The following is a 14,506-nucleotide window of genomic DNA, read 5'->3' on the forward strand; positions in this document are numbered from 1 at the left end:
GTCCAGGAGAGGGCAACCTAGCTCCACATTTCCTTTGTGGACCGCGACCCACCAGCTTTTGGGGGCTCATTGTGGGGCATCCCATCCTCCAGGCAGCCAGGAGTGAACTTGGGGGCCTCTTTTCCTCTTTCTCCACTCCTTGGCTCTCCAGTCGAATTAGTTCATTCTACCCTAGCTCTGGCTGTATCTTAGCTTTCATTTCTGAACCTATTGTCCCTGTTCCTCATCTCCTAGACCCCTGCTGTAGTCTCCCTCTACCCCTTTACCACCCCGTCCTTACTCTGCTCCAGAATAATCTTTCTAAAGAATCTGCCCCCCACCACCCACCCCCAAACTTCAAAGGCTCTCTAGCGCTATATGGTAAAGTCCAAATTCCTCAGTGTGGCTTTCAAGGCCCTTGAGAGTTCAGCTGCAACCCACTGCTCCACATTTCTCTGCCTTTTACAGCTCTTGACAAAACCCACCTTCTCGTGAAGAATTCATGCGTATAAGCCCGAGTGCAAAACTGACCGCCTTTGCTTTCCAGGGAGTGACATGACCTTGGCAAGTAGTCCACCCTCTTTAAGCCCCACTTTCCACATCCATAGAGCTCAGTAATACCTACCCGAGGGTTGGCACAGGTATCGCATGGAACCATGAATGTGCGAGTGCCTGGCACATGGTGCCACATGATAAACTGTGCAGTCATCATTGTCACAGATTGTTGTCGTCATCGATTTACTCCCATCTTCTCTGCCTCTCTGCCATTGTTCAAATTCCCTGCAGCCTCATGTCCCCTCCTCTGTGATAACCCTCCTCTCCCGCTGTGTTCCTGTGGTTCTCTGTACCTTCCTCTGGGCACCCCTCATACATAAGCTCTTGGTTCACCCACATTATCCACCCACTCCCGATGGGCCCTTCCGCTAAGCTGAGGTGCTGAGAGACCCCCCAAAGTGAAAGAGGCAGATAGGGTCCCCACCCCCATGACACGTATACTCTGGTAGAGAAAGGATTTGCTAATAAAATAAATGTGTGCTGAATTGCAAAAGAGCAATTACATGGGCCCTGGAGTCATAGACAGGGAGCATAACCTCGGTCTGGTCTGGGATAGGGGTGAAGCACCAAAGGGCTGCCTGAGACAGGCACGTGTCTGCTGAGATGCAAATATGAGTGAGGAGCAGAGGAATGTTCCAGGAAGAGACACCTGGGTGTATCTCATCCATTCTGCTCGTTTTCAATTCTCCAGGACCAGGGATTGTATCATAGTCCCAAAAAATCTCCAACAGGGCCTAGAAAGTACCTCGCAGGTGGGAATTATTCAGAAATTGTTCAACACAAAATACAATTCACCCCTGGGGGTCTTAGAGAAGGATGACAGGGGACTTAGACCCCTGTATGCAAGAGGGGAGTTTTTCCTGAGGAGGAGCTCCAAATGCAGGAAATCAATGGCCTGGGGACCTGGCCCTCTACAACCAGCTGATCCCAGGAACTGAATTCCATCAACCTAGAGCTGGGACTCTCCTTAAAATGCTGGAGGCAGACTGGGAGTTGGTGGTGGGTGGGAGAGCTCCTCCATCACTCGTTTAGAGTTGGCCCCACAAAATGGCTTGTTCCTGGAGGCAAGGGCATTGTGTGTGTGTGTGTGTGTGTGTGTGTGAACACTCAATAGAGACTGGAGCAGAAAGAATCAACCTCCCCCTTTGTTTTTATAAATTGGGGCGAAACAAGGGAACAAATCTTGGAATGGTGCCAGGAAGTTTTTAATTACCAACGGTGAATACAGTAATGCTGAAAAGTACTCATATCACAAAGGGCTGTAAATGGGGAAGAAGATCAGGATAGAGGAGTGGGATTGGAGTGACTGCTCCGGAGATGGGACCCGAGCTGGGGGTCGCAGGGTGGCCAAGATCTGGATGGATGCAAAGGGCAGTCACAGCCTCGGGGGTACAAGCAACGGGCTGCCGGGGGAAGCAGCGCAGGGGCAGTGAGATCTGAGCAAGTCGCTCTTTTGAGTCCTCACGTGCGAATGGCAGCCTCAGAGTCCATGACTGCTGAAGTCTCCAGCAGCTCGAGCATTTGGTGGTTTTCTGCAGGCCAAAACCGTGCACCTGTGCACCTTTCTGGAAATTACCTAGGATTGGGGTGAGGAGTGCAGTGTTTGGTAAAAGTTTGAATTTGATGGTTTCCCTCTGATTTCAACCACTGAGAAAACTGTAAACTAAAAACCTGTTATGCATACAGTTTTTAAGTGGAATTTATGTTTACAGACTTCAAAAAGTGAAGATAGTAGAGGAGTGAAGAAGCGAGCGCCGCCGAAGACAATAACTAGCAGTGTTTTTATACTGAGAGAGATTTCTGCCAAACATCAAACTACTTCTGATTCTTGTGAAAAAATTCATAGAGAAGATGTTTCATTTCTACTTTTATCATTAGTACTTTTCATTTATGTCTCTCAAGCAACCACCGTCAGGGGCAAACAGCACTCCGGGAGATGTAGTGGCTCCCGCTTCCAGGGAATGGGGTGTGGGTCAAAGTTCCACGAGGCCAGGGGCTCCATTTGCTGCTAGAAGGTGTCCCCTTGAGGCTGTGTTAGAGTCACAGCTGTGCTGGGTGCAAACCCTGCCCCCTTCTTCCAACTCCCCCCACTGATAATGATCTGACAACCTGCAGACGAGTAAGTCAGTAACCGGAACATGCACTTACATATTCCAAGTGACACAAAAAATGATGTTCCTTCAAGACTAGTGCCAGATTTTCACAACACACCCATTTTTGGATTGTCTAATACATCTTTATTAATCTTAAAATATGTCTTTTCTAGTTAATAACATTTTTTATTAACCCATTAAAGAATCCATCATTAAATACTTAACTTGGTTTCTGTTAGACAAAGATAATAGAATTCAAATACAAACTTACTCAGTAGTTTGGAATGAATTAAACAGAATGCAATGCATTTCATGAGCATACAAATTATGCTGTTTTTAATAATACTTATTACAAAAAGTTCCTGAATGTTGTTGTTAATGCAAATAGAATATCTTCAAATTAGTACAACAGTCCAGATAGTTTACATCAATTTGTGCTTTTGAAACTATTGCTAGCTTCCTCTGAGAGGAGCTATAGTAAGTTTATATTGTATAAATAAAGAGATTTTGCACTTTGATATATGGAACACACATGTCAACAACACCAGAAGAGTCACAGCAACATTTAACAATTATCTTTAAATTTCCCTGAAACAAAAAATCTGTACAACAAAATACATTTCTACAGCAATTGCTAATTTAATGTTTTCACAGGTGCACAAGAGAGCTGGTTTCCCTTGGTCACTAATGAGAGCCAACACTAGCTCTCATTACATATATATATTACATATATATATATATTTACATTCATACACATTTAAGAAGGTACCTAAAGAAAATGGGACAACTTTCACCTACATATTTAAAAGTGTCCCCAAATTTCATTTGGGTCTGCATTAGTGAGTCTTAAGCACTGTCTCTGTTCTGTGTTAATAAAGAGAGTGGAAAGCAAACCTTGACTGATGGATCCTTGCACATAAGTTAATAGAAAATCTAATGTGAGTGATATGATGAGCTCATCAGAGAAATGCCTGTTATTCAACCAAATTCCTGACTGAGTGAACACAAATGCAATTGTAACTCTTTCCAGGAATTCAGTATTCAGTTATACTGGCTACAATTTACCTGTCGTGACCCACAGTCTTTTTCTATGTGGGGGTAATATTCAGAGAAAAATAAATCCTCCATCTGGAGAAAACATACCATTCCATGTGGATTAATTAATCATGAATTGGGTTGGGGTAAATTTTTTCCAGCCCCTATTGAAGGAACAACAAAGTATGTATTTATTTGCTATGGAGGATCCAATGTGACAATCACCTCTCCCAAGTGGTCCAGCAGATTGGTGGGATAGAGTAAATGCTAGCACTCATTCCTCCCAGATCATGTGATTACTCGTGCGCAGTCAGTTGGGAAGGATCTGCTCCTAGAGGGGACAGAACACGTGGTATAACTGAAATGATTCATGTCCTCATTAACAGGTGGCAAACTGTGGGACCCCTGGTGCTTCAAAAATAGGACAATTCACAGTGTCTTCTTTTCCATCAGTTCTCTTAGATTCCTGTGCTTCTGCTCTATTTGCATATAATTTCAATACTTGGTTGGTGAGACTTCTTTTTAAATGTTCCCCCTCCATGTGGGTAGGTAACTGAGACTGCAAATATAGGGTTTATAATTTCAGAACAACAGTTATTTTGATTTAAGATTTGGATGAGAGTTGAGGATTTGGGGTTCCTCCTTAATATCCTTAGGCTCCTGTGGTTTTTCCATCTGTTGGATGGGTGTGTGATAACACTTATCTCATATGCCCCTTGATGGAACAAAACCTGTTTATGCATTTTTCTTTGGAGAGGGATAACAATGAGGGCATTTAAAAATTACCAAGTATATATCTAGGCTATGTGACAATTACTTGCCATTATGTAGTTTCTAATGAAAGTGTTATTTAAAATAGCAGATTGCAGAACACACACACACAGGTGACTTTATTTGCAAGAAATGGGGCTGAAAAATAATTTAAACTCAAATTATTGAAGGGCCTGAATGTCATGCTAAGGAGTTTGCATTTTATTCTACAGGACAATATTTTCCGAAATATGTTCCACAGAATACTTGTGCTAGAATTAATATTTCTAGGGCAAGTTCAGTTAAAGTAAATCCAGGTTTACTTCAGGGTAGACATATGCTAATATGTATTGTGATTCTCCAAAAGGGGGTTTTGCATATTAAGTTTTTCAAACTAAACAACATAACTTGGCAATAGGTACACCCCAAATATGAAAAATGTTTCTCCAGCTTGGCCCTTTAAAGTCAGTTAATTCTAATATTTTGTATACAATTAACACACCCAATATTCATTGCCTTATACTGTATTTCATACCTAGTCAGGCTCAGTAAATGAAGGGAACAAATGAAATATCTGAATAGTCCTCAATTTTCTTACCAATAAAATGGGAAAATAGTAACACAATTTTTAAAGAATTGAGGAGTTGGAGAAAAAGGAACACAGCATTTTGTGACCCAGAATTATATTTTTATTCAAACCAAATTGAAATGAACTTATAAATGAAAATATAAATTAAAAAGATGGGGGGTGGGATATGTAAAGGATAACTAGCCAATTATCATCTACCAGTGTAATCATTGGTTAGCCTCGCTAATGCTCCACTGTAAAGGAGAGAAGCACATTTATTCTGAAAGATTGTTACAACCTGCCTACGTGCGACCGCGGCCTGGTGGGAGGGAGTGTGGTGCTTGGTTAAGTAGACAGGGTTGGAGCCATACTGCTTAGGTTTGCATATCAGCTCTGTCCCTTACTCGATATGTTGTCTTGGGCAATTTGATGTCTTTCTGCCTCAATTTTCCTCATCTGCAAAATGGGGACAATAATCAGTCTTACCTCAGAGGGCTGTGGTGAGGATTACAAATAATAATATTAGCTATTAAGAAAAGTTAGTTACTATTATTAATATATTTACATATTAAGAGACAGCAGCTCAAGCCTGCCCTAATTTATTCTTTCTAGCCTGCAGCCGTTCAGATGGTGTTAGTTCCCACTTCTCCCTCTCTCCCTAACTGCGCCCTCACAGAGCATTTTTAAGAAGTTTCCTCCCCTATCAATTTCAACAAATATGGGTCAACGCTCTGTTTGCTTCCAAAAAGATTTATATATTTTAAAAATTCCATCAGTGCTTATTCTTTTCTGTGGCATTAATATGCAAGTGCATTAGTGTTTCTAGCTGATTTATATTTAGATGATTTTCTCTCTGGAATATTCCTAATTTTTGCCTATTCAGTTGCTGGTCAGTTGAAATAAGAAGAATCCTTGATATCTAGAATTTGGAAGGAAATGAAAGGGCCAACTTAGAAACAAGAATTACATATTGTCCTGAACAGGGATGTGTGATAGGAACTGAGGACCAAGCCAGTATGATAGCCCAAGATATTTGTGCAGATGGTTTGCTATTAACTATGACATGCTAGTGTCATTTCATCACTATATCAACAATTTTAAAAATAGTAATTTAAATGGGTCACTTGCCTGTACTCCAGGGTCATTTTGATTGCATCCTTTGTAACTTTAACGGTTAACGCACTTTCCCCCAAATCATCTCACTGCTTGCATGGAATTCCTCAAATCCCATGACTGTGAGGCATCAGTAAATCAGGGAAGGATTTTAAGGACCCTCAAATAATCCCCCAAGCCCTCCTCTCTATTTCAGACAGCGGGACCCTGAACTGATGCTAGAAGGAACTAAAAAAGACCCTGTTTGATCCAGTAATCACAGTGGAGTTTAAGTTCTAAAATTACTTAAGAAAGATCAGTACAATCTATAATCAAGCAAACTGAGGTTGACTGAACACTCACAAATAACCTGGGTGAGTTTATATTCACTATTGAACACCATCCTAAAGAAGGATGAGATTTTTAAATATCAAGATATTTGCACTCATTTTGCATGTCAATGGCTTTTTAAAAAAAAATCTAAAGGCAGAAGTTAATTTTAAGGGTGTTTTCACATTAATGTATCTTAAGAGAGGCTGTCAACCACAGAGTTAAATATTTGCATACAGAATGACGCCTGGATGTATAGAATTCTTGCATTCAGCAGATAAAGAACAAAAGTCCACTATTATCAGTGGTGTTTTATTTACAGTCCTGAAAAATTATAAAGTATTTTTCTCCCAAGAACCATCCTAGATAACCTTTGTATACGAAGTGGGGTATGTGTGTGTATAAGAGGTTGTTCATACAATCCAGCTGAAAAACTATTCTGGCACAGTCTAAGAAACTGAATTTCACGTAAGGACCCTTAAATGGTAGGCCACCACCAGAAGGAGATGACTTCAAATGCAGATTTCTAGTATTAAGGCTGAGTTGAAAGATACATGTGACAACAAGCTGCAGGGGAAGGAAAAATCCAGCCATAGTAAAAAGGCCATCAAGCCTTAATTGTAAGAACATTTTCTACTCTGACAATCTTTCCTTTCCACCAAGAAAATCACTTGTACTCAAAGTTTAATGTCCCAATTTAAGAAATGGAAAGCACACTAAATTAATTTTTAATTTATATTCCACTTCCATGTCATTTCTCATTATTCCTCTAATGACGATGCAATTTATTTTGAAACCAAGAGAATTCTCAACAGTAATAATTTTCAGATACACATTTAAAATAATCTCGTATGTTGCTTTCAAAGTAGCATCGTTATTTTAAGTTTGAGCACAATCACTGAAGGAGAACAAGACAAAACAAATTAAATTTGTACTATTTCAGTTAAATTCTGTAGAAAAATAATACAAGAATTAGGTTGACTTTAAAAGGAATGTAGTGGTTCATAAACTGAAAAGGCTCTTGTAAACTATCAATTTTCTCCTTATTAAAGCTATCTGAGACCATATTCATGGTTTGGCTTATTTCTGTGTCCAGTTCTCTGGTCCTGTCTTAATTTTTTCTGAGTCTCAGGACCCATGACACAGATTTAAACAGACCCATGGCTAAATCTAAATAGATGCAGTGACTGCACAATGCGCCCAATTTATCCATTCGTCAATAAAGGAGCAGAAATTCAACCTCTAATTAATAGGAGTTGATTCTGCCTAAATCCCTAATAAAATATGGCTGCTTTGTATAAAATAAATGCTTGGGTACTATTTTTTTTTTAATACAACAACAAATCCCATTCACACTTTCATCAAGGCCAAATCCTGGACCTTAACAATCTATCAATCCTCAGAGTCTAGAGCAAACAGTGTCTCAACCAGGTCCTCATTTTATAAATATCCCTTTAATTCATAAGAGAAACATCATTGCAGATGAACACTCCTCATTAGTTGATCTTGGTCATGGCTTCACCAGATGTTCATGCTTCTAATAAGGCTGGAAAACACACCACTTGGATACTAGCGACAACTCCAAAAGCCCAAATACCCCACTCTCTACGTGCTCACAGTGACTTTAAAAGCCTCCAAGCAACACTGAAAACCTTATTATTTACTTATCTTGAAGCATGGTTGTTTGGTGTACAGAAAAGGCCTTGTGACCCTTCTTGGATTATTGTCTCCCTCCAGGCTCTCACTTTTCTAAAGACTTTAAGTAGAAGCAAAGTCTTGGCAGCAAAATAATTGATCACATGGTCCAATTAGCATCTGTGCAATGAAACAGGTTTACCTGTTATCTTGCACAGAGATCTAAATGATAACCTGAGAAGCAGAAATTACTCCTTTACTTTATAAAAAGGCTGTATTTTAAAGGTATATTTAAGAACAGGATCTTTTAAAACCAATGTACAATACTGGAAAACAATATATTCTTATAAGAACTTCATCTTTTGACACGGAATAAATCCAAACCATACTAAAGAATTTTATATTGCTTCTTCAGATCTCTTGAAAGTGTCTAACACAAATACCCTTTACCTAACACTTTTGGTGTCAGGCATTGTGCTTACACAAAGAATAAAAAGGTAATCAGTTTGTAGTCTCTACAGACCAAAACATAAATGGATTAGAAAATAATAAAACTGGGTGCAAGTTTGGGTAATCAGACAAACCTAGAGAAGAAGACATAGTTCATCTTCTGGAGGAGTTGTCTGAATGCATCCAATCAATCCTAATTTTCCTTTTTCTCTGCAATTATACACCAGTTACCATGATCATTCCCAGAACTCAGAATATGGAGCTCTGACACATTCTCCTGCAGCAGGCCAGTGAGCTCTCCTTCCCGAAATACATGGTAGTAGCGCATAAAAGCTCTGGAATCCAAATTGTCCATAGGTTGTTCTTCAACAGGAATTGTGTCATCTGGGATGGAATCTATGGATTCCACTGCAGAGAGCCTTCTCAATATTTTACTACCCGAAGATTTACCTTCTTCCAAATTACCTGCATCCACATAATTCTCATTGTTCTTGGTGTCATCCAGAAAACTGCCATCCCCATTTCTTCTAATTTCTTCATGATGATCTCCATTTAAATGCTCCAGCGTGCCTGGTGCTCTCAGCCACTCCAAGTTTTTCCGGGAAGAAATTTCCACAAACACTTCCTCATCTAAATTTTGCTCTTTTGTTGAAAATGGCTCTTGGTGACCTAAATCTAAACTAGAGTGTCTGGAAGGCTGGACTGATATGGGGCTGTTGGCCCAACCTTCTGTGTCTTTCAAGGGTCTCACCCTTTCGATTTGCTTCCTCAAAGTTGATTCATCCAAAGATCTGGAGGAAAACCAGGAACGAAACGATTTTCCCAGTGTGTTATAGAATCCATCTTCTTCCTCACCTTCCTTAGAAACGTTCACACAACAGGTCCTAGCCATATAGTGGTCCATGCTGTGCAATCGTTTGGAGTCACATCTCTCCTTAAAACAGACAGAACAGCTACAGCCAGAGCAAGGGGGATGGCAGGGGTGGCTTGTTTCTGTCTGTGCACCCTGCCTCTTTCCCGCGGATGGCCTGGATTCTAAGAAGAGCTGGGAACATAAGGCCCTGTTCCATGGAACAAGCACATCTTGCTTCTCAAAATGGCGGTTCTTTTGTTCCATAGCCCAAACATAAATCATCAGCTGGCCTCCAGGAGCTAAGACCCTGGCCATTTCTTTTATTGCTCGGATTCTCCTTTGTTTTGTAGAAAAATGATGTATGACTGAAAAAGAAGAAACCAGATCTCAATGTACATACAGACAAGTAAATGTGCACTTTCATGCACTGGTATTTTCTGTGTAATAGTGATGAAACTTTGACATATAGTAAAAATCTCCTTATTTCCTACATGGCAGGGCAGACGGTAGAAAGAACACAGGCCTGGCTTCAGGGAAGATATAATTTTCATCTTTGGCCCCTCTAGTATTAGACAGGTAACGGGCAAATTATATAATTTCTGTAGATTTTAAGTTTCTTCATCTATAAATAAAATCCTAGAATAAATAATCCATAAGACCTCTTCCAGTTCCAAAATCCTATGACTCTTGTTAACCAGGAGGATAACAAGCATGAATTAATAAAATTTTAAAGTGGTCACTAAATTAGAGACATGTTCCCTGGTAGAATTCTAGGCAATAATTCATTGTTTTATTTAAAAAAATTGGAAATTCTAAAGTACCAAGGGATTAACACCACTAATCAGTGTTAATAAAATTAATAATGCAATAGAAATAGAGAAAAGTACTAGTTTCTTTCTGCTTAGATGATGCAAAGATAAGCCAGCCCAACACGAGTTCAAAAGATTGCTTGCAATTTTTTTAAAAATTTAATATCATACAAAATGGTTGCATATATTTTTAAAATCATCATTTTAACTTCCAATCCTTGTAAACTCAAAGTGAGAATCAAGCAGAACTGCTTTTATCTAGTCTCAAGGATGTTATTTGGCATATATTTTTTATCCAACAATATAGAAAGGGCTAGTCTGTAAGCTTTTAGGAGAGTTTGATCAAAGAATGGTGTCGAGAAAACACATCAAATTATTTTTCCACACACAGACCTACTAGGAATCTTGAGTAGGACATTAGTTCCAAGCAAGACCTGAACACTCCCACTTGGACATGAGCAGTGAGGGTAGAGAGAGAGGGTGAAAGTTCCTCTAACCCTCCTCATGATCAGAGGTTAGTAGTGGTTTTAAGGCAAATTACTTTCTATGGTTTTCCTGTCACCGAGAGATATTAAACATCTAAAATGAGATTATTATACAGACAAATCTGTCCAAGGAAGTTCATTCAATAGGCATACGTTGTGTTGCTACCAATCAGTTTTCATTCCTGTCAGTAGCAGACAAACCTTGGTATTTTTTACTCTACCATGCACCAGTGAAAGAAAGCTAGTGGTATAAGGTTAAAATACGTCCACTGATATATTTCACCTTAGATCTAGTTTTAACAGGCCTTGTGATTTCTGGCCAATCACCTAGGCTTCAGACTATTTCTTTTTTTTAATTTTTTTTCCTGCTCCCAAAGAAAGAACCCTTTATGATGGTTAATTTGAAAGCATTCCTTTCAAGATGCAGGGTCACTGAGCTAAAAGGAGGCAAAAGGCAACAGAACTGAGAAAGGCTTAACACATACTAATGTTCAGGCCTGTGTGTGTCTCCTCAGGGCCACTCATATCTCCATAATTTGAACATGATTCTCTTTAGACCTTCATATGGATGTGTTTTCCAAGTATTCACTTTTAGGGATCATAAAAGAAAAGTAAACCCCACCATTAAAACAGCATTATTTTAACACAACAGTCTCTTTTCAGTACACTCTTAGGTCTTCAAAATTTTAGGATTCTATTGGGCTTCCCAAGTTTGTTTGCTTTTTTTAAGGAAGAAAGTTTTTATATTCATTTATTTATTAAACATGTGTTACATGTGAATCTGTCTCCAGTAAATTAAAATGCCATAATTCTACCCAGAAAATATCTGAATTTCTTTTTATATTATTATAGTTATATTTAACAGTTACTAAGTGACAACTTTGAAACCAAATAACCAAATGTTTTTGGAAAAAAAAAAGTAAGAATTTACAAATATTTCTTTATTACAAATGAAATGTATTATGCTTGCATATACATACATGTTTTTATTAAGAAATATGTAAATGTAACTGTTAACAGGACTTGATATATTTCTTTGTATTGTCAGTATCAGGAAACTGTTGAATTTTTAAAGGATAAAAAAATTCCTCATTTGTTTAGAAATTATAGTCACAAATTAAAGGCAAAATATAACTTGATGTATGGCACCTATAGCAATGTTTTCCTGCTGACAGCCCAGAAAAATGAGTAGGTTGAATTCAAATTATTGGATTCCAAAACCAGATGGGAAGTTACACAAAATCATCTTTAAAGTCCTGTTATATCTTGATATTTTATGATACGTTATTTAACTTTTCAAGTGTGTATGTCTTGCCTCTCCATCTATAAACATGCCTCAGTCAGAATCTATGAGTTTAGCATAAAGCAGGGTTTCTCTTTGCCAGCACCATTGAAATTTCGGGCAGAGAATAAACATAATTCTTTCTTGGGGAGCGCCCACCTACTAGCTGACCGTAGCACCTTCTTATCCAGTTGTGACAACCAAAAATGTCTCCAGACACTGCCGAATGTTCCCTAGAGGGTAACATTATCTAAGGCTGAGAACCACTGGCATAAAGCATGCAGTTGATAGACACTATTTTAATATGCTGCCAAATAGTCGTCAAATTTTTGTCAGACTATTCTAAAAGTAGAAGCAGTGCTTCTTTTTCATACCTATCAGTAAAACATGAGGAATATATGATTAGGTATGATGCTTACCCCTCACATTATTATTAAGGGATGTAGAAAAGCCAAAAATATGTTTCTTTACGTTAAGATAAACAGGAAGTGCTGACACACAGAATTCTAAATAGGGAAGTATATACAGGTGGACTCAAGAGAGACAGGCTACTGAAATCTCTTGTAATATAGAAAATTAACTGATAATTACCACGTTACACTAATTTACAGTTACAGTTCATAAAAGCATATGCTATTTTCCCATTTAAGGAAGCATTTTTAGATGGTCACCAAGTCTGCTCCCTTTCCTGCAGGCAAAGGCATGAGACTTCAACTGAATGTGGGGAAGGACGTAAGGGAGGGCAGTTGTGTACTTCCTAGAAGGACGAGGGTGGGTCCTTATCCACGTGCCCCTCACGGTGGCCTGGAGGTAGACAGACTCATGGACCCTGGAACCAATGGGCGCAAAAGGGCAGTAGAGAATACGCTTCTTCAACCTCTCTCTGATTTCTCGTTCCTTAGGGAGAATGACCAAACCAAAACCGTTCTTTCCATTAAGGGCTCAAAGTATGGTGTAGTGTTGCAAAGTTCAAAGAGATCCTTCTCTCAGTGCTTTCAACAAACATGGACCTAACACTCTCAACTGCAAAGAAGCAGGGCTGCCATAAGCAGGTTTCCATGGCTACCACCACCTGCCAGTCCTGACCGGGTGGTTCCAAGTTTATGGGATCCAGGCCTGCATCCACTCACGATGCAAAGGTACAGACCTCATTTAATGCTGAATAAATCGACCTCTCATCTCTTCTCTTCCAGGAGAAGAGGATGCAGTCCTCTTCAGTATTTTTGTCATGAATAGCATCCAGTTTGAGAAAGGGTCACCTTACTTTAATAAAGCTTGTTACATTCAAATAGATTGCTTTTTTAAAAAGTGTGATAGAGCAGATAATTTGCTTTGTAAAAGATTTTTCACATTGCCCTAGGATTCTCTTAAAAAGCAGTTTCCCTGGCATATTTAAATGGGATTCACATACTAGGTTTCAGGAATACATGGATTGGGCAAAATGAGCTTTACCTGTGTATATTTCTGGCATGAATTTGTGCTGTTTCCTTTCATTTTTGGCCTGTGTGCTTTATTTAGCACACTTGGGAGAACATGAGGAACACATTCCCTAGATTCATGAACAAACTCTGGCAGTAAGAGAGCAGAGTGGCACGATCAAAGCAACACAAAACAGGGCCAGGTGTGGCCCATCTTCTCTGGTGACTTGAGAACCAGCGAGTGGCAGATCAGATGACACAGTCTTCTAGGGCACACACAGTGTGTTAATACTTCATGTCTCTGTTAATACAGGGCACTCTGTGGCCTGACAAAGATAACAGGGCTCCTGAAAATCGACTGCACTTTGGAAGAATCTGGCTTTGTTTCAATGTAACAAAGTACCATGTTCAATGAGAAAAACACCTCTAATACTTTCTTACTCATAAGTACAAGAAATTGGAATGAATCATCCACAAGGATGATAATAACACTGGGAAGGTTTAACTAGTTAAAACAATCACATATTATCACCAGTGCATTTGTGATTAGTCAAATATTTCAACCCACTGAAAGATTTTGAATAATTAGGGAAAATGAATGACATAGATGTTTCTACAGAGAATGGATGCTGAGTCGTGAGAGTGGCCTCAACCATGTAACATTATGCTCATGGCGAAGAGGGAATGTGTGTCCGGGCTGCCTTACCTCCTATGGAGATGATGGCATCGAAGCCCTGATCCCTAAAGGGGAGATTAAGGTTGTCACATACCATGACCTCACATCCTCTATTCCGGGCGATCTCTACCAATGACCCACAGTAGTCACAGCCCAGGGTCTGTACCTGGCTGTTCACCTTAAGATACTTTCCAGTCCCACAACCTGAAAGAGAAATACCTGTGTTACACGCCAGTCTTAATGGGAAGTGGGAAAATGTCAGCAAGTCTGTCTTATAAAAGGAATGTGAATAACTTTATATTAACCAACCAAGACAGAATATGACAAGACATGAAGACATTCACAGAAGAAAAAGAAAAGCCTTCAGGGAACACTTACATGTTTTCATATAGAAGAGAAGAGGGAAAAGGATTGGAAAAAAGAAATATTTATTGAACATTTAATGAGGCAAGGGCTGCAGGGCTTAATACACTGCATGAAGCATGGTCAACACTGG

At 39.3% G+C, this 14,506-nt stretch overlaps 1 protein-coding gene across 14 annotated transcripts in view; it reads right to left on the bottom strand.

The window, feature by feature from the left end:
• Positions 1-1,783: 1,783 nt before the first annotated feature.
• TRMT9B (tRNA methyltransferase 9B (putative)) overlaps positions 1,784-14,506 on the bottom strand; it is a 76,490-nt gene continuing 63,767 nt past the window's right edge. For 10 of the 14 annotated variants that reach the window (XM_037831266.1, XM_037831267.1, XM_037831263.1 and 7 more), the window contains 2 exons: positions 14,041-14,214; positions 1,784-9,705 (listed from right to left, as the gene is read on the bottom strand). In XM_037831266.1, the coding sequence (XP_037687194.1) occupies positions 8,681-9,705; positions 14,041-14,214 (1,199 nt within the window). In that variant the 3' untranslated portion in view covers positions 1,784-8,680. Of the gene's footprint in view, positions 9,706-14,040; positions 14,215-14,506 lie in introns of those variants that run through there. The other 4 variants (XR_005216032.1, XM_037831271.1, XM_037831272.1 and 1 more) reach the window with 4 other exon arrangements.

The sequence above is a fragment of the Choloepus didactylus genome, chromosome 3 (assembly GCF_015220235.1).
Source record: "Choloepus didactylus isolate mChoDid1 chromosome 3, mChoDid1.pri, whole genome shotgun sequence".
NCBI lineage: Eukaryota > Metazoa > Chordata > Mammalia > Pilosa > Megalonychidae > Choloepus > Choloepus didactylus.